Source organism: Aspergillus heteromorphus, assembly GCF_003184545.1.
Source record: "Aspergillus heteromorphus CBS 117.55 chromosome Unknown BO70scaffold_40, whole genome shotgun sequence".
NCBI classification, from domain to species: Eukaryota; Fungi; Ascomycota; class Eurotiomycetes; order Eurotiales; family Aspergillaceae; genus Aspergillus; species Aspergillus heteromorphus.
Genome location: NW_020290445.1, coordinates 154,368 through 179,708, shown reverse-complemented (window position 1 = coordinate 179,708; position 25,341 = coordinate 154,368). Strand labels below are relative to the sequence as shown.

General features: G+C 56.3%; 11 protein-coding genes across 11 annotated transcripts; 2 read left to right on the top strand and 9 right to left on the bottom strand.

Annotated features, from left to right (window-relative positions):
- Positions 1 to 510: 510 nt before the first annotated feature.
- On the bottom strand, positions 511 to 1,220 carry BO70DRAFT_168836 (uncharacterized protein). The gene has a single exon (XM_025538348.1). The coding sequence runs from the start codon at positions 1,056 to 1,058 to the stop codon at positions 558 to 560; it is 501 nt and encodes a 166-aa protein (XP_025395064.1). The 5' UTR covers positions 1,059 to 1,220; the 3' UTR covers positions 511 to 557.
- Positions 1,221 to 1,638: 418 nt separating this feature from the next.
- Positions 1,639 to 2,479, bottom strand: BO70DRAFT_168918 (uncharacterized protein). Its single transcript, XM_025538349.1, has 2 exons — positions 2,273 to 2,479; positions 1,639 to 2,198 (listed from the first exon to the last, which is right to left on the bottom strand). The coding sequence occupies exons 1-2, from the start codon at positions 2,378 to 2,380 to the stop codon at positions 1,839 to 1,841; spliced, it is 468 nt and encodes a 155-aa protein (XP_025395063.1). The 5' UTR covers positions 2,381 to 2,479; the 3' UTR covers positions 1,639 to 1,838.
- A 99-nt stretch (positions 2,480 to 2,578) lies between these two features.
- Positions 2,579 to 3,792, bottom strand: BO70DRAFT_301167 (putative RAS small monomeric GTPase; the record flags this gene model as incomplete). Its single annotated transcript, XM_025539697.1, has 5 exons — positions 2,579 to 2,901; positions 2,958 to 3,392; positions 3,480 to 3,496; positions 3,574 to 3,622; positions 3,738 to 3,792. The coding sequence occupies 5 exons, from the start codon at positions 3,790 to 3,792 to the stop codon at positions 2,579 to 2,581; spliced, it is 879 nt and encodes a 292-aa protein (XP_025395062.1).
- Positions 3,793 to 5,318: 1,526 nt separating this feature from the next.
- On the top strand, positions 5,319 to 9,063 carry lreA (GATA transcription factor LreA). Its single transcript, XM_025544296.1, has 4 exons — positions 5,319 to 6,520; positions 6,587 to 6,681; positions 6,781 to 7,219; positions 7,280 to 9,063. Exons 1-4 carry the CDS (start codon positions 5,716 to 5,718, stop codon positions 8,569 to 8,571), a joined length of 2,631 nt encoding a protein of 876 aa, XP_025395061.1. The 5' UTR covers positions 5,319 to 5,715; the 3' UTR covers positions 8,572 to 9,063.
- BO70DRAFT_366291 (uncharacterized protein) lies at positions 8,964 to 10,350 on the bottom strand. Its single transcript, XM_025544295.1, has one exon. It carries the CDS (start codon positions 10,274 to 10,276, stop codon positions 9,152 to 9,154), a length of 1,125 nt encoding a protein of 374 aa, XP_025395060.1. The 5' UTR covers positions 10,277 to 10,350; the 3' UTR covers positions 8,964 to 9,151.
- A 210-nt stretch (positions 10,351 to 10,560) lies between these two features.
- On the top strand, positions 10,561 to 13,368 carry BO70DRAFT_323715 (uncharacterized protein). Its single transcript, XM_025540597.1, has 9 exons — positions 10,561 to 10,704; positions 10,761 to 10,923; positions 11,001 to 11,213; positions 11,281 to 11,458; positions 11,531 to 11,679; positions 11,736 to 11,844; positions 11,895 to 12,034; positions 12,088 to 12,274; positions 12,336 to 13,368. Exons 2-9 carry the CDS (start codon positions 10,878 to 10,880, stop codon positions 13,000 to 13,002), a joined length of 1,689 nt encoding a protein of 562 aa, XP_025395059.1. The 5' UTR covers positions 10,561 to 10,704; positions 10,761 to 10,877; the 3' UTR covers positions 13,003 to 13,368.
- A 288-nt stretch (positions 13,369 to 13,656) lies between these two features.
- BO70DRAFT_301013 (serum paraoxonase/arylesterase family protein) lies at positions 13,657 to 15,109 on the bottom strand (the record flags this gene model as incomplete). The annotated part of the gene is made up of 3 exons (XM_025539693.1): positions 13,657 to 14,494; positions 14,558 to 14,691; positions 14,789 to 15,109. 3 exons carry the CDS (start codon positions 15,107 to 15,109, stop codon positions 13,657 to 13,659), a joined length of 1,293 nt encoding a protein of 430 aa, XP_025395058.1.
- Positions 15,110 to 15,367: 258 nt separating this feature from the next.
- On the bottom strand, positions 15,368 to 18,726 carry BO70DRAFT_168810 (ZZ type zinc finger domain protein). The gene is made up of 5 exons (XM_025538347.1): positions 18,392 to 18,726; positions 17,878 to 18,110; positions 17,213 to 17,808; positions 16,948 to 17,159; positions 15,368 to 16,895 (listed from the first exon to the last, which is right to left on the bottom strand). Exons 1-5 carry the CDS (start codon positions 18,524 to 18,526, stop codon positions 15,627 to 15,629), a joined length of 2,445 nt encoding a protein of 814 aa, XP_025395057.1. The 5' UTR covers positions 18,527 to 18,726; the 3' UTR covers positions 15,368 to 15,626.
- BO70DRAFT_168734 (uncharacterized protein) lies at positions 18,535 to 19,046 on the bottom strand. Its single transcript, XM_025538346.1, has one exon. The coding sequence runs from the start codon at positions 18,978 to 18,980 to the stop codon at positions 18,681 to 18,683; it is 300 nt and encodes a 99-aa protein (XP_025395056.1). The 5' UTR covers positions 18,981 to 19,046; the 3' UTR covers positions 18,535 to 18,680.
- Positions 19,047 to 20,382: 1,336 nt separating this feature from the next.
- BO70DRAFT_168685 (uncharacterized protein) lies at positions 20,383 to 22,871 on the bottom strand. Its single transcript, XM_025538345.1, has 2 exons — positions 22,128 to 22,871; positions 20,383 to 22,056 (listed from the first exon to the last, which is right to left on the bottom strand). Exons 1-2 carry the CDS (start codon positions 22,778 to 22,780, stop codon positions 20,688 to 20,690), a joined length of 2,022 nt encoding a protein of 673 aa, XP_025395055.1. The 5' UTR covers positions 22,781 to 22,871; the 3' UTR covers positions 20,383 to 20,687.
- Positions 22,872 to 23,566: 695 nt separating this feature from the next.
- Positions 23,567 to 25,082, bottom strand: BO70DRAFT_366283 (putative RNA binding protein Rnp24). Its single transcript, XM_025544294.1, has one exon. The coding sequence runs from the start codon at positions 25,023 to 25,025 to the stop codon at positions 23,919 to 23,921; it is 1,107 nt and encodes a 368-aa protein (XP_025395054.1). The 5' UTR covers positions 25,026 to 25,082; the 3' UTR covers positions 23,567 to 23,918.
- Positions 25,083 to 25,341: the final 259 nt, after the last annotated feature.

Below are 25,341 nucleotides of genomic sequence, written 5' to 3'. Positions count from 1 at the left end.
TAGACTCGGACCTCGGAGGTGCCAAATTCCTGCTTTGTCTCCGGCACGGGGTTTGCCCAAATTTCCCCATCCAGCCTGGATTACCTGATCCGTCTTGTCTTGTCTTGTCTCATCTCGTCTCGTCTCGTCTCGTTTAAATCCTTTTCGCTTTTCGACCCATCCATCCATCTTTCCTGTTCTCGGCTCTTCTTCCCCCCTCCCCTTAGTTAGTTACACTTTTACCCTTACTAAACATTAAACAACCCTTCCCCTCTCGCGTGCCCTTTTTTTTTTTTTTTTTTTTTTTTTTTTTTTTTTTACTTTCTTTCTCGTGTCTTTCTTCTGACTCAATAACCTTCTGTGGAGTCGGCATGGAATCCGCTCATCTCGAGCCGTATATCCGATTCCGATTGAGGGTCCCCGTAGTAGATACTTTGTATCCGTATCTCCAGTCTCCAGTCTCCAGTCTCCAGCCAAGTAGGTAGTGGTATTATCTATCTGGTAAAGAATAAGATACCTACCTAGTACGAGGTAGTTATCAATCATCTACCTACTTAGTAAGGTACCTAGGTCGGTGGCTAGACACGGTTACCACTACTAGTACTATAGTAGGTGATAAGTGGTGGAAAAGACCTTTGGAGGAGGGGAGGGGAGCATACGTGGTCCTCACCAGGAAGGAAGCAAAGCCCAAATACGCCGTAGGGATTGACTGAACTATTATTACTGCTATCACTACTAGTAGGGAAAAAAAAAAAAATCTTCAACCCAACCCTACCGTTGTTTTTAAACGAGGTTAGGAGACAAGATATTCTTGGGATATCAAAACCGTTCCAAAACACGGAATAATTCCCGCATGCACTATGACATTTCCCGTCTGCATAGCCCGGCATTACGGCACAACACCAGAGCCAGAGCTTGGGTTTGTTTGGTGCCCACTTTTCCCTTCCCTTTCTCATCGTCGCATCGGCAAACCCATGCCGAACGGGCGGGACTTTCACAATGTCGAGCGATTCCGCGAAGGGTCGAGGGATAGAATGGAGATGATGATGATAATCGATAGATAGATGCTTTCTGAACATTACATGACCGGGTCATATTATTATTTATTATTATGACCATGACCATGATCATCATCATCATCGTTCGGGGGTCGAATCAGCGATCGCAGAAGGGCTTTCTTTCCTAATGCCAACGGCACTATCGCGAACCTCAACTAGTTTCACCCGGCCCTGTTGATCTGTCACGAGCCGTGGCCGTTGGTGTCGTTCTTCTGGGAAGCTTAAACGGCAATCCGGCTGGATTGTTCGGATTGTCCTTGCCACTTTGGTGAGGGATGAAGCAGGGAAATCTCGAGGTCGAGCCGGTCCAATAATGATTGGGCCAGCCCATCGCTGGCTATCGCTTCACCAGCAACGATTCGATACATGCGAGAGAACGTTCGCTGCACCCCTCGTTCCATGCAAGGCTAAACCGGGACTCGGTGCCGCTGGAGTCCATGACGTTGACGTTGTACACGACCATGCCACTGCCCGGCCGCCGGCATGATTTGGCCGTGCCCCTGGCTCGTCTCTCTCTCTCTCTCTCTCTCTCTCTCTCTCACTTGACATGACAGCCCTTGTCGCGGTCCCCATGGTGCGATCCCCCGTCCATTGCACGTTCTTGAAGTCCCCTCCCCCCTCCCGAACTGGCTGGGAGTCAGTCGCCAATGGCTTGGGGATTGACTTCATGCTGGCGCCGTGGCGTTGGGCTCCAGTGGAAGATTAGGTTTGCAGCGATCAACGACCTTGGAACTAGACTATCTATCGGCGCATGTTGATCCATGCCCCGTTCTATGGACTCTCCTCCTCCCCCCTCCTGCATCAATGGGCCGCTGGTTGCTTATTTGCTGAGGCGGCCATGCCATCAAGAACCTTGCCAGGGCGTGGGCGTGGGCGTGGCTTCGGAAAGAAATCAATAGCAATAGACCCAGAGCTATCCGGCCATTTACCATCCCCGGGAGCTGAAACCGATAACAGATCGTAGGGACGTGTTTTGCCTAACAGGCCTAGACCGTCGTCCTGCAGCGCCTGCAGCGCCAGCATCGCGTCATCCCGCGTCCTTCTACCGGACATGACCCCACCACCACCATTACCACGACGGTGGATGCTTTCAGCATCAACTCCCGTCGGGATGCCATCTGGCCCGTAAAGGATGCGCCTGGGCTGGGCGTCCAGAGGGTGCTGATAAGATACTATTAGGCACAGCGTGTCTCGCTGTAATCACGTTCGCTCCGCAAGGGAAGGATTGAGCTTGCCGATGACCTCATTATCATTACCGATGGACAACATTGCCGGGACAATCGCCCTCTCCTCGTCACGGGACCCCTCCGCAACCTCTTCAACCTCCTTAGAGCGTTCGACATTTCTCCCCATGCACATGTGAAATGAACAGAAGGTACTAGCAGGGCAAGAACCCGGGAGACGGAGCATATCGTCAATGTAATAACTGGCAACCAGGTTTATGCAGACGTGGGTTAGGTGTGGTAAGTATACAAAGGGGGGTATATGTGAAGTGCCGATATTAACAGGGGTGGGAAAGCGCAATGGGCAGAGCCGGTGACTTAGCAACACCACAGACGCTTCCATATTTTGGGCGTTGCAGGCTCCGGTCGCTTCTCATGCCCTGAAAGTGGCGTGTCTGGTTTAAGCTTGTCTGACTGGTCTGGACTCTGACGGCCCTGTTTCCCTCCCTTGAAGAGCCCGCGTAAACCACTCTGACGTTGTGACGAGCGCTTCGATGGCGTTCCTGTGGGTTCCTTGCTGACATCCGCTTCAACAGGAGCTGTCGCAGCTGAGGACGATCCTCCGACCTGAGCAGGAGCCGCTGTCGGAGGACTCCTTTGATAGTGTACTCGGCGGGCTTCGACCACCCGACGGACCAGGACTATGGGAGAGTCAGATTCCGGCGGTTCTGCGCGTGTCAGTGGAGAGGGGTCTTACGGGCAAAAGTTTCTTCAATATTGACCATTTCCCTGGCGCTGGTCTCCATAAACCCACAACCATGCTTTCGGGCATATTCCAGGCCTTCGCGCGCCCCGATGACCCGGCTGTTCTTCAGATCGCACTTGTTCCCGGCCACAATCTTGACCGGTGGTGGCATTCCGACATCCAGGCCCTCGGCACTCGCCCCCAACTCCTTTCTCAGCCGATCGTTGTCCTCCGCGCGCTGTTCGGTCTCCATCTCGATCATGTCCATGAAATAGTCCAAGGCGCCCAGACTGGACTGGCTGGTGATGTCGTAGACGAGCAGAAAGGCGTCCGATTTTAGATTGGAAGCCGCCCACAGTCCGCGATACTCCTCCTGACCGGCGGTATCGGTGATGGACAGGAAGTAGGGGGAGCCATCGACCACGCGCGTTACTGAATACGAATCCTCTGCAGGCGTGCCACGGGGGCACCCCAAAAGTTAGCGGGTTGGGGCGTTCCGAGGTTGTTGAGGGCAGGGGCTCTGGGAGGGAGTACCGATTGTAGGATCATATCTGCCACGTTGCGCCCGGTTAGCATGGGATCTGGACATTCTTCCCCACGTATTCTCCGGCGCCGATCAGCGACTTACTCATGGATCCATTGACTGCGTACCAGCCGCAGGGTGATGGAGGATTTTCCTATGGAAACCACCGACCATCAGCGCCCACCCACGCGTAGCCCCACATTCTGCTCGCCGGAATGACGATAGAACAATGGTGGCCTCGATGAGAAGTAGGAGGTTGCACAACATACCGCATCCACCATCCCCGCATATTGTGATGGAGACCTTTTCCGGTGAATCCGCCATTGCGTGTCGCGCCGGAGGGGCGGCACGGGGGATGTACGCGCGCGCGACCAGCCGAGGAGGCGTGTATTGTAGTGAGCGAAAGAGAGCGCGTATGGACTCAAGAATCGACTGGGATGTGTGTGTGGCCCGTGTAACAAGCGTCAGGGGGGATATGATATAATTAAAAAATGAGAAGGAACCAAACAAAGCTGGGATGCTGGGCGAGTCAGAGAGTGAATGAGCGAGGGTCCTGTGTAGGGGAACCCTGAATGTTTCCCTTGACCCGAGGGGGCACGCAGCACTCAAGGGGGAGGAAGAGACAGGGTGGCCACACAAAAGGTACAAGGGAAAACCGAGGGATTGGGCCCCAATCTCCCAAGGGAAATGGGAAGGAATGCGCTCATTTGCAGTGTTGCGACCATCATCAAATGGGAGTAAGGGGGATTTTAGGAGGGAATCCAAGGCCCAGCAATCTCAAACACTGACGGGAGCGAAGGGTGGCCCCTGGGGGCAAATGCGGTGATTGGGGGGGGCGATCTCATTTGGGCTGATTGATAAGGACCAGAAGGTGGCCGTCATGGTGGATCGATCAATTCCACCCAATAATAGGAAGTGCGAAAGTAAGTCCGGAGTATATAAAAGGCAGGTGTTGGTGTTTGTTTGGTGTTGTTGCGGTGGTTGCGGTGGTGGTTGACGGCCGTCACCGACCCATGGGATGGGCGGAGAGATTCTTCCATGTACGAAGTACATACCCCCATATAAGTCCGTACATTGTCGGTACCTCCCCCGAGGGCCTGGTCCCTCAGGGCCTCAGGTACCTGCCGTGTAACGAACTCCGTACTTTGTTGTGGTTCGGATTCAGCCCGGCCAGGCGACACGGCGGATCTCTGGCACCGAACCCGACCAGGGTATTATACCTAGATTGATTGTGTCTACCCAGATAGTAGGAGTATGTAATAACAATAACCTACAAAGTACTCCATGTTGCAACATTGCAACATCTCATCTCACATCGAATAGATCACACTGAGCCTGGTTGACACATCAGCCCGGAATCATCTGGCGATCCGCCCGTGATTGGCCCGCCCCGCCGGCCCCGCCCTCCTGCACAGTGACGGACCAATCAGGAGCGGCGCAGTCCTTGCCTCCTCGGCCCAGAACCTGAAGAGCGTCAACTTCCTGTCACTTGTCACTTCCTTTCCCATCCTCGGTCTTTTGCCTCGTCGCTGCATCATCATCATCCATCCATTTTCTTTTGCCCCTTCTGCTCCGGCTGCCCCTGGACTAGTGCGCCGACTTCTCCATTGATGATAGATAATAACTCGCTCGACTTTCGAGAGGAGGGGGGTTTTTACTTAAACTAGATATCTATCTAGTGATCTCTAACTGTGAAGCCTTCTTCTCTCCGCCTCCGTCTCCGTCTCTCTCTCTCTCTCTCTCTCTCTCCCCTCCCTAAGAAAAACCAAAGCCAAAAAAAAAAAAAAAGTACCTCTCCACCTTCCACCTCCACCTCCTCCTCCCACCGGGCCACTCTTATAACTTATATTAAGCCCGGCATGGTTTAAGGCAACCCCCGACTAGTTGAATCAAGTTTCAAACTTCTCGCTCTGTTCTCCGTTTCCCCTCCCTTCCCTCTTTCTCAGTTCCCACCCTCCAGCGCCCGTCCACACCCACCTTACCTTGCCTATCCATTTCCTATCCCATCCCCCATCCCCCATCCCCCATCCATCTCTCGTCAGTGCTTGCTCGCATTGACGCCGAGCTCGAACCAACCAACCAACAGTGCATCGGATCCCTCCCCCGTTTGTTTGTTTGTTTGTCCCTCTCGTTTGCTTGGCTGGCACACCGCATACGCTCCCCCGCGGCCTCGATGCTTCTTCCTTATTGGCCTGCCGCCTCATCTCCAATCGATCGGTGCTGAATCGTCGGGTGGTCAACCACGCGATGGAAGGCTTCGACGATGCCTTCTATCAGGCACACTACCCTGTGCCGGACCGTCAGATGGGACCCCCCGCATCGCAGTACTCCAATGCCCATCCTCCTCCTTCCCAATTGATGGCCTATCCCGGTTCCGAGCACCTCCATCCCGGCACCTTTCCCTACCCGTCCCACGGCCAAGATCTGCTGGTCGGCGGTGCGTCCGGTGCTCTCCTCCCATCTCACCCCGATGGATATGCCATGCAGCCCCCAGCCCATCATGGTCAGCATGTCCACCATACCCACCATGCCCACCATGCCCATCATGGTCACCATGCGCCTCCACATCCCGCCAGCATCGCCCATCCCATGCACGCCTACGACCCGTTATCCACCTCCGCACATGCCATCCCGTTAGGCTTGGACCGGGGGACCCCCTTCCCGTATGACGCCGCCGCCTTTGGGTCCTCCGCGGGACCGCTGGACCCGAGTCTGGAACAGCATCCGGGCCCCCAGCATGTTCACTACTCGCAGACCATCCCCCTGGACCCCAATGTAGCTTACTCGGTCGCACAGGCTCAGGAGACGGTGACAAACAACTTCTGGGGTCAGCAAACCATCCGAGGGATGACTCCCCATGCGCAGCCCGCCGTCCCCGTATCCCAACCAACGGGGGACTTTGCTTCGCATATACCCGGACCGTCTCGAGATCAACCGGCACCACAGAGCCAGCCACAGAGCCAACCCCAAGAGTTCCAACCATATACCCAACCGGCAAACCCGCCCGTGCCCCATCGATTCATTCAGCCGAAGAGGCCGTCGCCGGCGAAGCGTGGGTCTTCCTCCTATCCAAATTGAAACTGTCCGGAAGGCTGATGTGGATTATTCCGTTCAAAAGCTTCGTTCCCACCCCAAGCTAAAGTGGAGCCCAAAGAAGAGGCTCCGTATGCCAGTATCTATTCGAATAGTGGCTTTGACATTATGGGGGTTCTGGTAAGTTGATCGCTGGTCGGCCGCTTCCATTCCCATAACCGTCGACGAGGGTGGAGCGACCTCCACGTCCAGGTGCTCGTGGCTGACCCCTCTGTGTAGGCTCAAGTTGTGTCTCGGCCGGATCCGAAGATAAACATCGGCGCGGTCGATCTGTCATGCGCCTTTGTGCTCTGTGACATCCTTCAAGAGGACCACCCCATCGTCTATGTCTCCGACGCCTTCGAACGACTTACGGGCTACACCAATGACGAAATTGTGGGACAGAACTGTCGCTTCCTTCAAGGGCCCGATGGCCTGGTCCAGAAGGGCATGCAGCGGAAGTTTGTCGACGACAACACCGCCTTTCGCCTGCGATCGACGATAGAAGAGAGAACGGAAATACAGGCCAGCATCATTAATTATCGGAAAGGCGGACAGCCCTTCGTCAATCTGATCACCATGCTTCCCATCCGCTGGGGCGGTAATGACTATCGGTTCTACGTGGGGTTCCAGGTCGATCTGGTCGAGAAGCCCGATGCTGTGACCAGGAGAAATCCGAGTATGGCCCCTTCTCTGTCGAGAGGTGTTGTCCTGATGTTTCTGACCACAATTCGTGCAGATGGAACCTACATGATTAATTACCAACGCAGCCAGCTGCCTAATTATATGGTCCCGGATCCTGACGTCTACCGTTCCAACCCGGATCTGGTCACCTTCTTTGCGCACGAACAAGTGTCTACCGTCCTCGAGAGCTTGGTGGGCCCGGAGCCCACATGCCGACGCTACCTTGACCGTATCCTTGTGGAGAACATGGACGATGTCATCCATGTTGTGTCTTTCGAAGGCGAATTTCTTTATCTTTCCCCATCTTGTCGGCGGGTGTTGGAGTACGAACCGGTTGAACTAGTAGGGAAGGGGTTGTCGACCGTCTGCCACCCCAGTGACATCGGCCCCGTCATCCGCGATCTACGTGCCTGCATCTCCACCCAGCCGGTCAGCGTGGTGTATCGAATCCGAAAGAAACACAGTGGATATGTTTGGTTTGAGAGTCATGGGTCATGGCACATCACGGACCGGGGACGGCAACACATGGTCTTGGTTGGGAGAACACGTTCAGTGTACAGTCTGGATCAAGCCGCGATCATTGGGCGCGGGTTGCTGGCGGAAAATGATGTCTGGGCGAAACTCTCGATGTCGGGGATCATTTTGTTCATCTCCTCAAAATCTCGACCGGTCTTGGGCCGTGTGTCGGACGAGTTGGTCGGAAAGAGCATACAAGATCTGATGGGAGCCGATACGCGACCTCAGGCGCTGGAGGCGCTGAAGACGGCTCGTTTTGGCAAGGAAGTTTCGTTCACGCACAAGATTCGACACAAAAAGGGCCATATGATACCAGTGCAGACGACGTTAATACCGGGGGATAGCAAAGAAGGGGAGCGGCCTTCTTTCCTGGTCGCGCAGCTGCACTTCCACAAAGCTTCAAGCAGTCCCGAGGAACCCGCCGACGCCGCAGCGGCTCCTTCCGCAAGTCGAGATGTCTCCAGCATGATCGGACCCAGCCAGCTGCCGGCCGGGAACCAGGATGTGATCTTGCTACGCGGCAACAGCCTTTTCACGGAATTGGCCCCGACGCGCGGCTCCAGCTGGCAGCTCGAGCTGCGGGAGACGGAAAAGCAGAACCGCAGCTTGTCGGACGAGGTACAGCGACTGCTCACCCGGAAGAAGAAGCGCAAGCGGAAGCAGAGCACCATCATGGTGGAAAAGAGCTGCGTGATGTGCCGAGCGAAGAGCACGCCGGAATGGCGCCGAGGGCCCAGCGGCAACCGGGACCTGTGCAACAGTTGTGGTTTGCGATGGGCCAAGCAAGTCCGAAATGCCGCCCAAACGGCCGCGCGGGCCGCTGGTGCCTGATGGTCTCCTTTCCCCCTGTTTTCCCGGGTTTCTTTTTTCTTGGATAGCCATTTCCCTCCCCCTAATTGATCGCGTATTTTGAGCCCTCATATGATGACATTTGTCTCCCCCCCCCTTCTGGGAATTGCATTGCTTACTTGTTTTGGATGGCGAAATGGTGGTGGGCAGGGGGTTAGAATGATGAGTCTCACGATGGAACGGATGAATATGCATCCCATTCATGCGGGCGCAGGGGTCCGGGCCGCGGGAGTGATGTGAACCGGAGTTGACCTGTACAGTGTATACTAGAACGGCCGGCGAGGATGATGAGGCCTCCTTCGGCAGGCAGGCAGGCAGGCAGGCAGGCAGGCATGGGGATGGGCCTGCAGCTACCGTCGCAAGCGAGGTGACGAGTCGAAATGATCCATACTGTCTGTCTACATACATACATATGCCCGCGCCTCTCTATCCGGGAGTAGCAAGCTCTAATAATACTATACAGGGGACACACTGCCGTGTCCCGACCCCCATTGGAATCATCCATCATATCACGTCGGCCGGAGCAGGCCAGTCGTAACCTCCCCGCCTACTCTATCTCTATCTATTTTCTCTCTCGCGCGGCCAGCCATTTCTCCAACCAGCGCCTCTCTTCGCGCTCCACCTCCCAGCCGTCTTCCCCCCCCGTCAGACCGACCCCGACCCGACCGCGTTCCTCCACAGCCATACGCACCTCGGACGCCTCCATCCTGGAGACGCCGCCGCAGGAGCGAATCAACCCATCATCCAGATCCAGATACTCCGCATACCGGTTCAACCGGGGGCGGTAGATGAGGCCCACCCACCAGGTTGGGCGCGTATGAGTCTTGGCCAGGCCCAGGGCCGCGCAAGCACGCAGCACGGCGTGATCGTCCGCGTCGCGGATCCACTCCGGATCGGCCATCCGACGCAAGGCGCTCATCTCAGCGTCCGACCCGACCGTGGGCGCCGTGACGGAGCCCACTGGCACCAGAGCATCGCGCTTACGGACAGACCGCTTGATGCGTTCCTTCTCCAACTGGCGCGGCACGCGACAAGTCAAGGGGGTGACGGCATTGCCTAGCGCCAGGACAGCCAGCGGAGTCATCTCGCCGCAGACGATCAGGATCAGCGCGAAGGGGATCATGCGTCGGACATCGTAGGCGGAGCGTCGGAGCAGCTGGAACTGCGAGCGACTGAGGTCGGAGGAGAGGAGCGACTTGCGAAACGCCGCGGCATGGCGGGCTGCGGGCGGCGGGGAGCTGGGGAGGTAGACCGGTAGCCCTAGCGAGCGGCGGAGGGGGAGCGCGGCGCGGTAGTTGTGGTAGACGTTTTTTAGGCCCGTCTTGTAGAAGGTCAGGTAGGCGCGGCCGACGGCGATGTAGCGTTTTAGTTTGGAGGCTGGGGGCGCGTCTTTGGGGAGGGTCGCGGGGAGGTTGAGGTCCGCTGGACGGGTGCTCGGGGGCGGATTGATGTCGTGGGCGAGCGAGGAGGTCGAGGTTGTGGAGGTGGAGGAGGTAGTAGAGGGTTGCGTCGAGGAGGAGGGGCGGGTGTGTGATTTCGAGGAGTGGGAGGAATATGCGTGAGAGAGGGAGAGGCGAAAGTTGTGGTGGTGAGGGTGAGGGCGATGGACGAGGAGAGATGCGACGATGGCGAAGGTGGGAGGGGGTGGACGGAGGAGGGCCCGGTGAGGGCAGAGAGCGGACGGCATGGCGCCAATGGGTAGAAAAGAGGGGGTTTATTGGGGGGGGAGAGAGAGAGGATTTCAATTGCTGATGGGATGGGAAGAGGAGAGAGGAGGGAGGAAAGATGTCGGAGGCGAAGGCGAAGGCGAAATGTCGGGGAAGAACATCACTCCAAATGGGGTAATTTGATGCCTGGAGGATGCTCAGGCATCTAGGCACTAAGGCGACGGCGTCATCCAGATACTTTTTATGTACCCCGTTTAGTCAGTCCCCTCCTTAACTAACTATGTAACCAACTACGCTTCTTTTCCTCCATTCCGTCTCCATCCCGTTTCCCATCCAGCCTTCATCCCTCCACGCCAGCCCCATCCTGTCAGGCAGGATTCATCCGTTATCTCATGATGGGGATCAATCAGGCCTCGCGCTGGCAGTCCAATCGCCTGCTGGAATCCACGTAAGCCCTAGTGATAAGCCCCGGAATCTATTTAATCCCAGCCTGACCCCCGCCAGCCTTAGGTCGCTTCGTCCGTTGACAGATCTTCCCCATTGATGAATGAGAGGTATCAAGTCACACCCAACGATATCAGTCCTCGAACACAGACAACAGAATGCCGATTCCAGTGACTGATGCGCACGGCTCTGCGATTACCGCAGAGCCCAGCTTACCCTCACGGTTGGTGTTGGCTTCTCCTAATTCCCCCACAGCCAACGATACTAATATCGGTATCTTGTTTTCTTCGGTGGATGCAGACCAACAATCTGCCTTGCCTTCTAAGAAACAGCTCTCCGTTCATCCCGACGTGTCTTCGATCCAGACCGACTCGGACGACGGTCGAATCGCTACCGAAGACGAAGTCCGCGATCTTCTCCATGTGGTCGACGAGATCCCCGTCCGACTCTGGATCGCGTGTCTCGCAGGTATCTTCGAGCGCTTTGTGTGGTACGGGGCGACGGCTCCTCTGCGTACGTGCCTCTTCTCTCCATTCCCCCGTGATACCTGGAAAGGATTCATAGACTGATCTTTCTCCAGAGAACTACCTGCAAAATGCCCCTGGCGGCGAAGTTCCCGGTGCCTTGGGTCTCGGAGAAGCGACTGCGTCTGATGTCATCAATGCGTTGACGATTGCCTCGTATTTAGTCCCCATTCCGGCTGCCATTGTCACTGATAGCTGGCTTGGCCGCTACAAGACGATGCTGTACTCTGCTATGTACAGTGCTCTCATTTACTCCTTCTGCTGTCCCTTTCCCCTGTGTTGCTTACCTGGCTGACGGGGCAATAGCATCGAGGCCCTTGGGGCGACAATCTTGTTCGCAACGTCGATGCCAGCCGCCATCCACGGAGGGGCTGCTCTGGGTGGAATGGTCGCCGCCTGCGCTCTTATGGGGGTGGGTTCCGGAGCATTCAAGACCGCCGTGGTTCCCTTCATTGGTATGTTGTGGGCTTCTTCCGCTTCGCAGTCATTATACTGATCTCTCTCTCTCCAGCCGACCAGTACGTCGAAACCGAGTTCCGAGTCCGGACCCGGAAGACAGGAGAAAGGGTCGTCACCAGCCGTGAATTGACCATCACGTATATCTACAATGCGTACTACTGGTCAGTAGCCCTCTTTGCTGGATACGACCGAGGCTGACATGACAACACAGGGCTGTGAACGTTGCTTGTTTTATCGCAGATTGCACGCCACTTCTCGAAAGATATGTCGGCTTTTGGCTGGCCTACCTGATTCCGTGCTGCATGATGTGGCTGGCGCTGACTCCGCTCCTTCTGGGAAGATCCCACTTTGGTTAGTCGAACCCTCGACGGCCTGCGTGGATCGAAATTTGACCAAGTGTGTAGTTCGAACATCACCCCCCGCCAACATTATGCCCCAGGTGGCTGCTGCCCTGCAATATGGCATTGCGGGCGGCTTCAAGATGGAAGCCGCACAGCCGGAGGTACAGCTGGCACAGCACGGCCGACAAGTGCCCTGGAATGACTCGTTCATCGAAGATATCCAGCAAAGTCTTCACACCTGTCGTGTTCTGTGAGTGAATAGATAAACCCACGGGCTCTTCCTTGCAACATTCCGACTCATCTCCACGCAGGCTGCTATTCCCAATTCACTGGCTCTGCTTCAACCAGACATTCAACAACCTGATCTCCCAGGCCGGGCAGATGAAAACGTACGGGATCCCCAACGACATGATGAAGATCGCCGGGGCATTCTCGGGCGTCGTCGTCGCCCCGATCATCCAGAAGGGACTGTATCCGTTTCTGACCCGACACCGCATGCGGTTCGCTCCCATTGCGCGCATGGCGGTCGGGTTTCTCGTGCTGACGGGGTCGATGGTCTATACCACCGTGGTTCAGAAGCTCATCTACAGTGTTGGACCCTGCTATGACTACCCTCTAGCATGTCCTGCAGCCCACGACCGCACCGTCCCAAACCAAATCTCGGCCTTCCTGCAGATTCCCACCTATTTCACGGGCGCAGTGGCCGAGGTCTTCTGTATGACCACGGGAACGGAGTACGCCTACAGTCGGGCGCCCGACAGTATGAAGACCCTGGTCCAGGCGATCTGGCTCGCGATGGCGGGCATTGGAAGCTGCCTGGCGCTGGCGTTTACGCCGCTCACGGTAGACCCCAAGCTGGTTACGATGTATGCCATTATGACTGGGCTGATGGGGGGTGCCACGGTGCTGCTGTGGGTGTTGTTCAGACATCGGGACAGTGCCAAGGAGGAGGGGGTGAGTGAGGCAGGATCGAATTGATCTCTGCGATGAGGGGAGAGATGGTTCCCGAAGTAGGACTCGAGTCAGAGGGTTGATTGTTGAGCCTGACGTGGATATTATAGTATGATCGTGGCGTCCTTTTTGGATTGCAGGAAGGAAAGGAGGGGAGGGAGGGAGGGAGAAAAAGATCGAAAGCCAAGGTGTCGATGACCGTCATGTTCATTCCATCTCAAACTGAGAGATGTATAGGGCTCTGCATATATCTCCGTCAAAATGAATCAAGACAGTCTTCGAGGCCTTTTCTGTTCCACTTTCCTCTCTTTTTTTAAACGGACCGACTGACATGTACTTACACCCACAGTCACGACAACCAAAATCACCTTGGCCCACTCGTCTCCCCCCCCCCCCCCCGAGAGAACCTGATCCGATGGATCAATATATAAAGCAGTGTTAGTTAGGCGGATGCCTGTCTACGCAATAACACTTGTACAAAGTACAAAGTACAGATAGCGGGGCCCAGACATCAACGCGTAATTACTTTCCTAATCCAGATGACATACATGGCACATGCATAGTACATGGCAGATGCGCCCCGCTAACCGTTAATTAATTAATATCGACCGATGATAGAGTGATAGGTTCATGAGGTACTGTATATTGATTACTATCGCCATCGGGACATCCGACTCAGCCCTACAGGGAGACCTCGACGGCGATGACGGCCTCCGAGACAAAGCCGGTGACGAACAAGCGGGCCTTCTTCTCCGATGTCGATTTCGATGACTCCTCCGACTGGATGGGGAGTAAGAGGGCCGTACTGGCGGTGCGGATGTGCGTGCCGTCGTCTTCGAAGATGAGGCGTTTCTCCCACCCACTGTCACTATCCCTATCAGCATCCCTGGTTGTTGCTGTTGGCGAGCGACGAAGATGCCACACCATGACCCCCTCTTTAGCGTGCGGTTGGTTATGCGTCTGCGCGACATCAACAGCGCGCAGCAACCCGCCCAGGATATACCCGCTCGCGTCATCGTCGGACGTCCGATACGGATCGCGATAGTAGCTGGGGTTATCGATGGTGCTGTCGAAGGCGAAGTGGTCCAGGACGGTGACGGTGCGGTTGAGCGGGTTGGGACGGGCGCGGTACAGGATGCCCCCGATGGCGCTGGTGAGGAGGACCTCGTCCTCCGACTGGCCGTGTCCCAGGCCATTGGGATTCCGGAGTCCGTCTGCGGCGACGACCGCATCGACGCCGCCCTCGGCCGAGATGCCCGGCAGCCGGTCCAGCTGGACGTGGATGACATTGGACCATTTCGCGACGGGGAGCAGGTCCTCCGCCATGCGCTTGTAGCCTTCGCGGCTGTGGTGGTCGTTGGTGACGTAGAATGAACGCGGAGAGGCCGCGTAGATGTCGTTCGGGGTGGTGATCAGCGGATGGCGGATGGAGCGGACGTGTCTCGCGTTGCCGGATTGCAGGACATGGTGGAAGAGCTCGATCTGCGAGCGAGCTCGCGGGACGTTTCCGGTCTCGTGTCTCCGATATGTTTTTTCTTCTTCTTCTTCTTCCTGACGACGGCGAGAAGCACGGATAGGATACTCCGGGTTCCCCAAGTGATTCACCGCGAAGATATACACGGCATCCTCCCGTTCCGGATCGGGGATGAGATCGATGCCATGCGTGACAAACGGACCGGAGAAGTTCTCGAAGGCCAGACGCGACGAGATCAGTGTCTACTCGGATCGCATTCATGGAGAATCGCAGTTAGCCCCCTTCGCCCTCCATCTCTCTTTCTACCCACCCCGTCGGATCTCATATTCAGCTACTTACCCGTGGATCAATAACATGAATCGACCCCGTGGTATCCGCCTCACCGTCGAAATTCGCCAGCGGCGGAAACCACTTGAAGCGCGAGAGGGCGGAATCCTCGCAGGCCGTGAAGATCTGGTCTGCGGGCGGGTAGTAATGCAGGTCCTCGCAGTGGAGGGTATCCTCGACGGCGTGGATGGGACGCCGGTCCTGGCCGTGGCTGTTCACGGCACTGGACGCGGTCCGGAAGACGCCCAGGACGGTGAGTTCGTGAGATATCGGCCCATAGAGGGTGGATACCAGGATGGCGATGATGGATAGGTTGATGTAGTGGCCTCCCATGGTGATCTACCGGTGCTGGTCTAGCTGGGATCGAAAGGGAAAGGGAAGGAGAAGGGAGAAAGAGAGAGAGGATATTTGGGATCATCATGATTAATAATATGGGCAAGAGATGCGGGGAAGGAGGAGACAAGTACGGCGGTCGATCAGCACGAGAACATACTACACGATCATGATATTCCCTCGGCTATCTACAGCGTGGCGCTGTCGTCCGGGAAAGAAAGAAAAAGAGAGAAAATACAACTTCAGAAGCCTAGAGCAGAGTTACAGCAGATAGTCCCCAGATTCGGGCCTGGTACAGGTTGGTGACGATAACTTTTGCCAGCTGGGCGACCGGCCCTCACGCACTAGGCAGGCAGTCTTCCCCAGTCGATCTCGGGCGGGGGTAAATAAAACAAGATGCAAAGAGCAAGTGCAGAGTATTTCATCATCCTTGCCTAACGAAACGCCGTAATCCCAAGTCCAAGGCCAAGCCCCAAAAGGTCCGTAATTCATGGCCACCGTGGAGCCAACCCGTCGGTTAATGCCGCTTCGCCTCCAGATACTCATGGTCGCTGGCGTCCAGAATATCGTACTCCTCGTCGGTCCAGCCTCCAATGTCGGTCTCCTCGTCGCCCAGGGTCAAGCTCTCCATATCGTCAAAGATCTCCTGCTCCGAGCGGGTCGACACCGAGGGAGCGACCGGAGCAGTGGCCGCGGCCTCGTGAGTGCTCGAGGCCGGGGACTCCTTCTCCAACTTGGGGAAGATCATTTGACTGCCCACCGCCTCCGCCTCCTTCTCTTCAGGGGCCTCGGCGGGCTGCTCGGTCTCCGGCACGGTCGCAACCTCGGCGGGAGGTGGGACTTCATCGCGAATCTGAACGTCGCACCACAGACGGTGACCGAAAGGCATGCCGTTGGGGAGCTTCAGGCGCCAGTAGGAGATGGCGGTGCCCTGTCGGCCTGGGGTCTTGAGAGTCACCGTGAACTCGGCGCTGTGGCCCGGTTCCAGAGGCTCGGGAAGCTTGTTGCTCTCCATGGCAGCTGATATGGAATCCAGGCTCAGCGGGTGATTGGTGTCCAGGTTGAACATCGAATCGCCCCCGACGAACCGGACATCAGTGCCAGCGGGCCAGGCGAGCGGACCGGGGTTGAACAGAGTCCACGTCTGCTGGAAGACATGATTAGGGGGCATGGTGGTGGTATCCGCAACAGTATCACGGATGAAGAAGGCCTGGTAGTCAGAAGCGGGATCGGATGATTCAGCCTCGGCCTGCGGCTGCTCTGCAACAGAGACAGGCTGCTCCACGGGCTGGAGGTCTTCGACCGTCTTTGTCTCAGGCTCAGGCGCTTCCTGAACCACGCTCTCCGGCTCAGCAGGAGCGGTGGCTTGGGTGGAGGCCGATCTCTGGGTACGGTCGCCAAGTGTGCATGTAGATCCACCACGGTCCTCATTGACGGTGCTGACAGAAACGTTGCGTACAGGCGTCTTGAGCATGACCAAGGGGTGGGTATGGTTGTGGGTGTTCATCGGGTGGACCTCGCACTTCGCGCAGAAGTCGACATCGTCGCACACGGAACACTTGTAACGAACCCCGGTGATGAAGCTCTGGCACGGCTTGTTTCTACACAGCGGCCCGTCACAGTAGATTCCGAAGTGCAACTCATAGCTTTGCAAAGGCTCGGCGATCGAGTCGTAGAGAGGGGCAAACCGATGACCAGGATGGATCTGGGGCGCCATGAGAGCACATTCTGAGCAGTAGTCCCAGTCTGGGCAAGTCAGGCATTTGTGCCGGACGCCAATGATACGCTAGGGTCATATTAGCACGGAGGACACGAAGGAAGAAGGGCACAGAACTAACCTTCTCACATCCATCACAGATGGCAGCATGGTGATGATGGCGTCCAGGCTTGCAGCGGGATTCCACCAGGCTCTTCAAGCAGAAGGCACGGTCGTGAATCAACGAGAAGGTGTGGGCTGGATGGTGGCCGTGCGTGTTCTTCAGGAGGCATGTAATACAGAGGTCATAGTCGTCGCAGTCCACGCAAGAAACCATCTTAGTCTCGTCGAGTTCTGCCAAATGAGTTAGAAGAGAACCCCGGTGCGAGAGAGGTAGTTCAACGTACCCTTAAGACAGTCATTGCAGATACGCTCCTGTGTGCTTTCAGAGGGCTCTGGAGCAGACGAAACAGGCTCAGGAGTGATCTCTGAGACCAACTGCGGAACGGACTCCTCGAGCTGCTCGACCTTCTCCTCGGGCACCTCCTCGGACGCCTCCATAGGCACTTCGGGAACCTCCTTAGGCACCTCAGGCACCTCCTGTGGCTGCTCGCGAGTCTTCCGAGGTGCAATTGTTTCGGTGATGCTGTTGGCAACCAGACCATTTCGGACAATACGTTTGATCAACCAGTGCTCCTCGTTGAGGCAAGACACGCCCGAGTCGACACACATAAGACACAGGTCGTAATCGCCTTCATCACAGATGCCGCAGTGGTAGTGTTCGTTGGCGATGGACCGGCCACAGTGGTTGCAATCGATGCAGAAGATCCCGTTGGGCGAGGTGTGCGAGACGACGGGCATGTCCAGGCTGTCCTGGTTCAAGACGAAATCACGGTACTGAGGTTGAGCAGTGTTGTCGGGGGCCGACCATTCTGTGGACTGGGATACCGCGGGAATAGAGTCGATGGGGTTCTCAGGCAGGGCAGAGGCCGAGCCGGAAGCACTAAGGGGAACACTTTCAACCTGAGCCTCAGGGAGAGGAGCACCCAAGACAGTTTCGAGGTAACTGTACCTTGACGCGTTCTGCTGTTCGGGGAGATCCGCGGACAGGGATGAGTGGGAGGCGGCAGGATCCTCGACAGTGGTGGCCTTAATGCGCAGCTTCAGCTTGGCCTTGGCAGCACGGTAGAGCTGTTTGTAGACGGCGGGATTACTGCCATCCAGGCGAATGTAGCTCCCGGCGCTGTCGGAATAGCGTTCGAAGATGACGTTAACATCGTCGGGAACACCCAGGAGTTGGCGGAGCTGTTGGCAGTGAAAATGTCAGTAACGGTCATGCAGATGGGGAGTTTTCTGCAGCAGCAGCAGCAGCAGTTTTTTTTTTTTTTTTTTTTTTTCCCCTTTCTCCCTATGTTGATGCTGTCTCGGTGATTTGGACTCTAGCATTCTTGTGCAAAGATATAGAAAGTCCAAACCCTCCAAAGGGCGAGAAGACAAGCACGTGCGGGGGAAGGGGGGTCTTTTTGATGGGGGGAGCCTGGGAGGGCCCGTAGCTCCGGTCGGAGCTCGAGTGGGGACGGACATACATTCTGGGGTAGAGTGCGAGCTCCCAGCTCTCTCAGCGGCAGCTTGAACCGGCGAGTATTTTCATTGTACAGCACCTTGACGGTGATCATGGTACTTGGGCCCACGGGAGGCGCAGGAGGAGATGGAGTAGCCATGGTGTGCAGGGAGTGAGTTGAGTGCTTGTCTGTCCTGGCGTGGTTTTTTGAGCACGGCCCGACGAGAGATAAGGAAAAGGCACGCTAGTACCGAGCGGTGTGTAGCTCGACGACAGGGTGAGTAATAGAGGGATGACGAGGATGGTGTTGATGATTAGAAAGGAGAATTTGATGACGGAGAATTAGAAAGTTTGATGAGGAGGATGATTATGATGATGATAGAAAGGAGAGAGGGGATAAATACGCGTGTGTGTGGAGGGTGGGGGGTGAAGGGGGGGAGAGGGGGGATGTCAGACGGGTAATACAAAAAGAGGAGATGGAGGGAAGGATGATGGATGGATGGATGGATGAGGAGAGGAAAGGAGAGGAAGAGGGAGAAGGCAAGAGAGAGGATGAGGAGATTAAAGAAGGGCTGCCTGGAGGTCAGCTGCTTGCACTGGCTGCGCTGCTGCATCCGGCCGAGGCGGTGAAGCAGGTCTTGGGGGGGCGGCCATTGGCCCAGTTGGCCCAGTCAGCCCGGCCGGCACTGCGAAGCTGCCCGCCTCGTCGCCCGCCGGATGCCCCGATCCCCCTAATTGCTAGCACGAGATACACCGCAGCTACTTCGCTTTCCCCGGCGGTGACCGTGGCGTCCCCCGTATCCCCCAAGTCCTTCTTTCTAAGCCGCCCTCCTTTTCTTTCCTTCCCTTCCCTTCCCTCTTTCATACAGAGTGGAGAAACTTCTGCAGGATGATGAGGGCCTGTCCGCTACGTAAGTGAGTGAGTTAGGTGCCTAAACCCTGGAACCCTGGTCTCGGACGGGATGAGTTCATCACTGCAACAGCCCTGAGTCCCCAGTACTTAGATACATGATCCGCCTTTCCCCTCAATTCCCTTTCCTGCAAGTACCCCCGAGATTCTTCTGTTGGCTGATCAGGGTGCTTACTGCTGCCCTTCGGCTCCTCGTGACGGCTCTGGACGGAGACCATGGCCCTCCTCGACGCTGCACAACTCTACATCTTCGACACCCTCGACACCCTCGACACTATCCAGGTAAGTAGCCGTGGGTAAGCCGCGGCACTGACGTTGGAACTGACGTCACGCAACACCTCCGCCTTAAGCCGTAACTAGTGCTACTTACCACTAAATAATACTTGCCGGCATTACTCCGTACATCGAAAAGAAACAGCCTGCGCACGTCAACTACTTTTTTTTTTGGATGATGTTTTATTGCTTTTGTAGACTGGGTGCCGCGCCACCGCCCCACGCCCACCCCTTCTTCGGCCCTCAACAGCAAGAATCTCAAAACGGGCAGTGAAACACATACACACACACACACACATCCACACAAACATCGCACATCACCGGAGAGCACCGCATTACGAACAGAAGCCGGGTCGCGGCTGAGACGTCAACTCATTATATCCCAGTAACAAGCCCCCCCCCCTTCCACCCCCGGCCCGGCTCTCGACCATTGCCATTCAAACATCATACGAGTGTATCGAACAAGGTGGTGCTGCTCGTACATCGCGGATCGCCGGGCAGGCTCGAGAAACGGACAACTGGTGGCCATGACAGCCAAGCCGGAGTCGGGGGGGGAAAGAAAAAGAAAAGGAAGAAGAAAAAAAAAGTGAAAGAAAAAAAGAAAAAGAAAAAGAAAAAGCAAGCAGCGAAAGGGAGGCGCGTAAAAATAGAACGGTAACGTAGACAATCGCTAGTAATGCATAGAATCCTTATCTAACCACAATCAGAGGCGGAACGGGAAGAGGACCAGGCCCGGCGGCCCGGGACCTCGAAATGAAAGGCAAGGCACCGGCTATGATGAAAAGAGAGGTCGTCATATTTTGGTCAACAAGCAGTGTGGCCGTGAGTGGGCAACGCAAACAGCAGAATATGGGAGAAAAATGGACGAAGTAGGGGGACTGCAGGAGTCAAAAAAGAACAAAGATGGGGAAAAAAAGAAGAAGAAGAAGAAGAAGAACAGAGAAGGGATCAAGAGGAAGAGGGAAATAAAATATAAGAAAACACAGGCAGGTTGGAAAAAGCTAAGGCACAAGAGCTGGGGAAAGAAGGAGGCAGATTATCAAAATGAACATGACAGAAGAATCGGAGGTTTTCAAAATTCACGGGAAATGGAAAGACGCAGGCGAGAAAAGGCGACGTATTATCCATAATGCTCGTTTCACTGAGTGGCGTAGTAGACCCCGGCTTGCGGGGGCCCATAGTAGTATGTTGTGCCAGGGGGGGTGATCATGCCGCCCATGCCCACGACCCCTCCGGGCCCGGGGGCATTCGGCACTCCATAGGAGGAGTTCTGATACATCTGGGTGCTATCGTAGAAATACACCGTGCCCCCCGCTTCGTGTGCAACGGTGTTCTGCTGGGACGCTTGCTCAGCCGAGGTATGCGCACCGGGCATCATATACGGGGCTTGCTGCCCAGGAGGGAACGGGGCCACCGATGTGCCAGGTCCTACCGCGCCATTGTACTGGGGATAGTCCGACGTCGAGACAGGATAGTATACAGCAGTGGGGGGATAGGAAGGAGGATAGAATGTCTGCGGCTGTTGGAATCCGTATGGCTGGAACGGTTGAGCATGGATCGCACGCTCGGGAATGTGGGACAGCGGCGTCGCCGACGGGTGGCCAGGAGCGTCCGGGGCATAGATAGGCCCGCTGCCAGGCATCGGGACCTGGTGGTGGAACGGCTGCTCCTGTTGCGGCTGTGGGGGGTTGAAGGGGAAGCTGGCCGGGGTTTCAATATCCGCAACCGACACCGTTTTCTGGGGGCGGGGCTGATGGATGTGTATGAGCGCCGGACGGCTCTCCCGATACATGGGGGGCTGAGGTTGCGGAGGGAGAAGCGGCACCGCTGACGGAGGGCCAGTCGGTGCGGGTGGTACCCCTACAGGGGGTCTAGAAGGAGGGAGGCGGACGATGGGTTTGCCATTATCCGCGCCGACAATGGTTTGCCTCGAGATGACCGAGCCGGCCGGGGAATGGTATCCTTCTTGGGATGGCGGCTTGCCAAACGACGACCGTCTGCTGATACTGACACTGGGGGTGTAAGTCGAACTTGCATAGATACTGGGCCGTCGTCCGCCCCCGAAGAATCCGCCCCGACGCCCACGAAACGCTTGCTGGTTAGGCCGAAGCGCTCGCGGTATGAATATGAAGGATCGATCTGTCGCGGGGAAGATGTATCGTGCAGGTTGCCCTGGGAGCGAGATTCGGACAGGTTTATCGCGACGTAGAGGAGGTCGATGATGGGGTAAACGAGTGTGTTGCTTTTTGGAAACCGCAGAGTATGAGATGGGTTGCGCCATGCCCGGCAAGAAGACCACAACAGGCACATTCCCGATCAACGTGGTGCTCGAGAAGGACCTGTTGGGCGGCAACGATCTAGGAGCTGTGGGAACAGGCTTGGGAGGGTAATGCGAGAGAGTTGTAGGCACCGATGGGGGGTTCGGGGCCGCTGGTTCATCTCCAGCAACGGTATCATGCAGATCGTGTGTCCACTGTCCTTCACTAGCATCCGGTTTGATCTGGTTTCTACAATGCGTTAGCCGTAGGTCGCGGACAAAGAATCAGGAGAGGGAAGCCACGCTGGTGTCCAAACATACTTGCGTACATTGCCATCCACAATGAGACCGTATGGCCGCGACTTCGGCTTGGTGAAAGCCTTGTACCCGTTCGTGACGGTTTCGGTGGAACGTTTATCGTGGAGGAAGAAGCTACCCCGGGTGGGCACAAAAGCCGGGTTCTCGTCCTTTTCCTTCGCATACTGCTCATGATCCCGGCGCTTCTTTTCCGCAATAGACTCTCGTTTCGGTTCTGTCGGAGGCGCCGACGGTGTCCTCCCCGTCTGCGAGCCAAGCTCTCCCTTCATATCATCGAAATGGATTTCGGCCACCTCGGTCGCTTCGTCGGACAGCTTCATCCCGTTCATCATAGCCTCCGTGTCTGACATCGCGGTGGCCGTGTGGCGTTTCCCAGGCGAGGCGGAATGGCGTCGTCCGGGTTTCTGGGGTACTGCGGGCATACGGCCGTTGGGTTGCGGCGCCCGCAAATGGTGGTCTGCTGCCTGGGAGACAGAGTGCTCATCGCCGCTGTCATCACTGCCTTCTCCATCTGCATCCTCGTCGTCTTGGTGACTGATGACGGATCCTTCGCTCAGGGAGTCTTCCTCAAGTTCTCCATCCAGCGAGCCCTCATCTTCGCCCTCGTCTCTTCTCCGGCGGCGGCTAGCACCGATGTTGTGTCGACGGGGAGCCATAAGAAAGGAGCGATCGGGGGGAAGAAGGGGGCAGACAGGTGAAAATTCGCGGGTCGGGTTCGGGGTCGCAGAAGGCCAGGGAGATGGGGGTGGTTGGGTGTTGAAAAGGGATCAAGGTGGACCGACCAGCCGCGGCGAGAGCGGCGGCGGCTTAGAAGACGAGGGTGGGTGTGGAGGGATGGATGGATGGATGGATGGATGGATGGACCGGGGGGGGGGGGGACAGGAGGAAAACCAAATGGTTCGAGGTGAGTGTGCGGTGGGTGAGGAATGGATGGCGATCGGCGAGGGGCGAGAGACAGGAGGCGGCGAAAGAAAGAGGGAGGAGATGCACCTCAAGAGCGAGGGCCAGGCAGGTTGAGCGGGATGGAAGAGCTGGGGGGAGATTTGGTGGTTTTGAGCAGCATGAGCCATGACATCTCTTTCGATGTCAACCGCCCCGATCCGGTTAGCGCCGCCTAACCACTTCAGCGATTCTAGAACTGCTCGATCGTCCTCCGCGCCCCTCTGACACGGTCCCCAGGGGGCCTTCTGCGGTGCACGAGGCGGCTCCGAGTGGCTGGCCGATCGCCCGTGGACCTCGAGGACGGAAGCGACTCGAGGGACTTGAGTTCCGAGTTGTTGAGTTCTTTGGAAGCCTCCCAGCAAAGCTCCAGAGCAGTTCCGTGACGCTGCTAGTTACTGTTTACATGTCTGACTAAGCCCCGCGGGCATGTGTAACCATCCAGTACTATACTATAGTTACTATACAGTTGTTACACACAGCACATTTCAGTGGCCTGGTATCTATCTGGGAGAATCATGCTGCTTCATGGCTTACTACATACATACATGCGGCACTGTACAAGGGACTTTTGGGGTATCTGTGTACTGAGGATCTCACATCCTCAATGCTTCTATATCGGTCATCTTCCCCCTCCCCACCCCCAAGGTCAAGCTGTGGGTGGCTTCCATGCAAGGGCTGGACAGCTTATGTCACAGCTCACAGCTCACAGCTCATAGCTTACAAGGGCAGTGACCTCAAGTGGTCACTTTATGCTGTGGAGCGCCTCTTAGTCCAGCGTTGTCCTTCCAGCAAGGAGGATTCACACCTCAATGACCGACTCTCTCTCTCTCTCTCTCGTAGTCGCAGGCATATCTAATCAAAGGTGGTCTTCTTTCCTTGACCTTCGACAATGGCACCGCTCAGCTTTTGCACGGTCTCCTTGTCGTATCGTGTATACTCTGGTTTCTTAGCCTTTGCAGGTCGTGACTGGCGAAGTGGCTCCCCGGTAGAGCCGTATTCTGTCGGCTCTGCCTCACCGTTGTCGGCGTTGTTCTTCTTGCCCTCGCCGTCCTTGCCAAACCGCTTCTTATACCGTGTCGTCGCATCCTCCGCAAACTCCATCCGCATCCGCCGACCAAGAAGAAAGTTGACCCAGACTCTGCGCTGCCGCGGCTTCTTGGACTTTTTGCGCTTCTCACTCTCCGACTCGGACTCCTCCTCCTCCTCCTCCTCATCGTCCTCCTTAACCATCACGAAGCCCTTCACCGCTGCTTCGGCGGCTGCGAGATCCTCAAACACCACCCAAGCATAACCCTTGCATTTGCCAGAGTCCTGAAATGTCGCGACATGTACGCTTGCCACGGTTCCACACTGGGCAAAATGCTCTTCAATCAGCTCTTTGGTAGTGTCGAAGCTGAGGTTACCGACAAATATACGCTTGGACGGCGCATTGCCAGCTGCTGCCCCAGCAGCGCCCTCCTCCCGAGGTTTGTCCGGTCTGCCGGTGAAGTTCTTTGCATCCTTGATCAGCACGCGACGCCCAGTAAGCAGCTGTTCGCTGAGGCCAAGCGCCTCCTTGGCTGCCTTCTCCGTGGAAAAATCAACGTAGGCAAATCCTTTGTTTTGGGCCTTCCCATGCTTGTCGCCAGACTTGGGCATGTGGACTCGGGTAATGGTCGTCTCCGCAAAGGAGCCGTTGCTGATCAGGAACTTGCGCACATCCTCTTTCGTGGCGAAGAATGGTAGGTTTCCGATCCAGATGCCATATTCGGAGCGCTTTTGGTTGTTATCCGCGCTTTCTGCTGGAGCCGACGCCTTTGCGGTCTCATCTGTAGTGGACTTGGATGGGTTTTCGGCCTGTTTCTTAGCCTTTCGCAAGGCTTTCTTAGACGGGGGCTCAGGCGCCGAAACATCGATTTCGATTTCGGTGGCGTCTTGTAGCTTGCGCTTTTTGTGGTTCTCTTCGCCGATACCAGCCATGGTGCTTGAGGGGTAAGGCGGGTAGTGTAACAGTAAATCGGTTTATGTAGATGTTTGGCAGACAAGAATGGAGAGGCCGGAAAGGATTGACTGCGGAGGGAAACTTTTTTTTACGGCGGGCAGAAACACTCCGCCTGCAATCCAGGCGCGGGCGGAATCCGTCCTGATGATCGGCAGGCGCTCGTCCAAACACGCTGCGCTCCTCTCGCTCTCCTCAACTCTCTCCTCTCTCTCCTCGCCCGCCTCTCCCCTCCCACGTCGCCTTTCCTGCCCCTTGAGCTCTTCCTGGATCTGCCACGCGAGACGTCCCTATTGT

Excerpts from the sequence above, each read along its gene's own strand:
- BO70DRAFT_366291 (XM_025544295.1), bottom strand. The coding sequence starts at position 10,276 with ATGCCGTCCGCTCTCTGCCCTCACCGGGCCCTCCTCCGTCCACCCCCT.
- BO70DRAFT_168810 (XM_025538347.1), bottom strand. The coding sequence starts at position 18,526 with ATGGCTACTCCATCTCCTCCTGCGCCTCCCGTGGGCCCAAGTACCATG. Across the intron at positions 18,111-18,391 it reads CTCGCACTCTACCCCAGAAT|CTCCGCCAACTCCTGGGTGT; the intron begins GTATGTCCGTCC and ends CACTGCCAACAG. Across the intron at positions 16,896-16,947 it reads TCTGTGATGGATGTGAGAAG|CGTATCATTGGCGTCCGGCA; the intron begins GTTAGTTCTGTG and ends ATATGACCCTAG.
- BO70DRAFT_168918 (XM_025538349.1), bottom strand. The coding sequence starts at position 2,380 with ATGTCGAACGCTCTAAGGAGGTTGAAGAGGTTGCGGAGGGGTCCCGTG. Across the intron at positions 2,199-2,272 it reads TAATGATAATGAGGTCATCG|CACCCTCTGGACGCCCAGCC; the intron begins GCAAGCTCAATC and ends GTATCTTATCAG.
- BO70DRAFT_323715 (XM_025540597.1), top strand. The coding sequence starts at position 10,878 with ATGCGCACGGCTCTGCGATTACCGCAGAGCCCAGCTTACCCTCACG. Across the intron at positions 11,214-11,280 it reads CGGGGCGACGGCTCCTCTGC|AGAACTACCTGCAAAATGCC; the intron begins GTACGTGCCTCT and ends ATCTTTCTCCAG. Across the intron at positions 11,459-11,530 it reads ACGATGCTGTACTCTGCTAT|CATCGAGGCCCTTGGGGCGA; the intron begins GTACAGTGCTCT and ends ACGGGGCAATAG.
- BO70DRAFT_366283 (XM_025544294.1), bottom strand. The coding sequence starts at position 25,025 with ATGGCTGGTATCGGCGAAGAGAACCACAAAAAGCGCAAGCTACAAGAC.
- lreA (XM_025544296.1), top strand. The coding sequence starts at position 5,716 with ATGGAAGGCTTCGACGATGCCTTCTATCAGGCACACTACCCTGTGCCG. Across the intron at positions 6,521-6,586 it reads GAGGCCGTCGCCGGCGAAGC|CTTCGTTCCCACCCCAAGCT; the intron begins GTGGGTCTTCCT and ends TCCGTTCAAAAG. Across the intron at positions 6,682-6,780 it reads TTGACATTATGGGGGTTCTG|GCTCAAGTTGTGTCTCGGCC; the intron begins GTAAGTTGATCG and ends CCCTCTGTGTAG.
- BO70DRAFT_168734 (XM_025538346.1), bottom strand. The coding sequence starts at position 18,980 with ATGCAGCAGCGCAGCCAGTGCAAGCAGCTGACCTCCAGGCAGCCCTTC.
- BO70DRAFT_168685 (XM_025538345.1), bottom strand. The coding sequence starts at position 22,780 with ATGGCTCCCCGTCGACACAACATCGGTGCTAGCCGCCGCCGGAGAAGA. Across the intron at positions 22,057-22,127 it reads GTGGATGGCAATGTACGCAA|AAACCAGATCAAACCGGATG; the intron begins GTATGTTTGGAC and ends AACGCATTGTAG.
- BO70DRAFT_168836 (XM_025538348.1), bottom strand. The coding sequence starts at position 1,058 with ATGTTCAGAAAGCATCTATCTATCGATTATCATCATCATCTCCATTCT.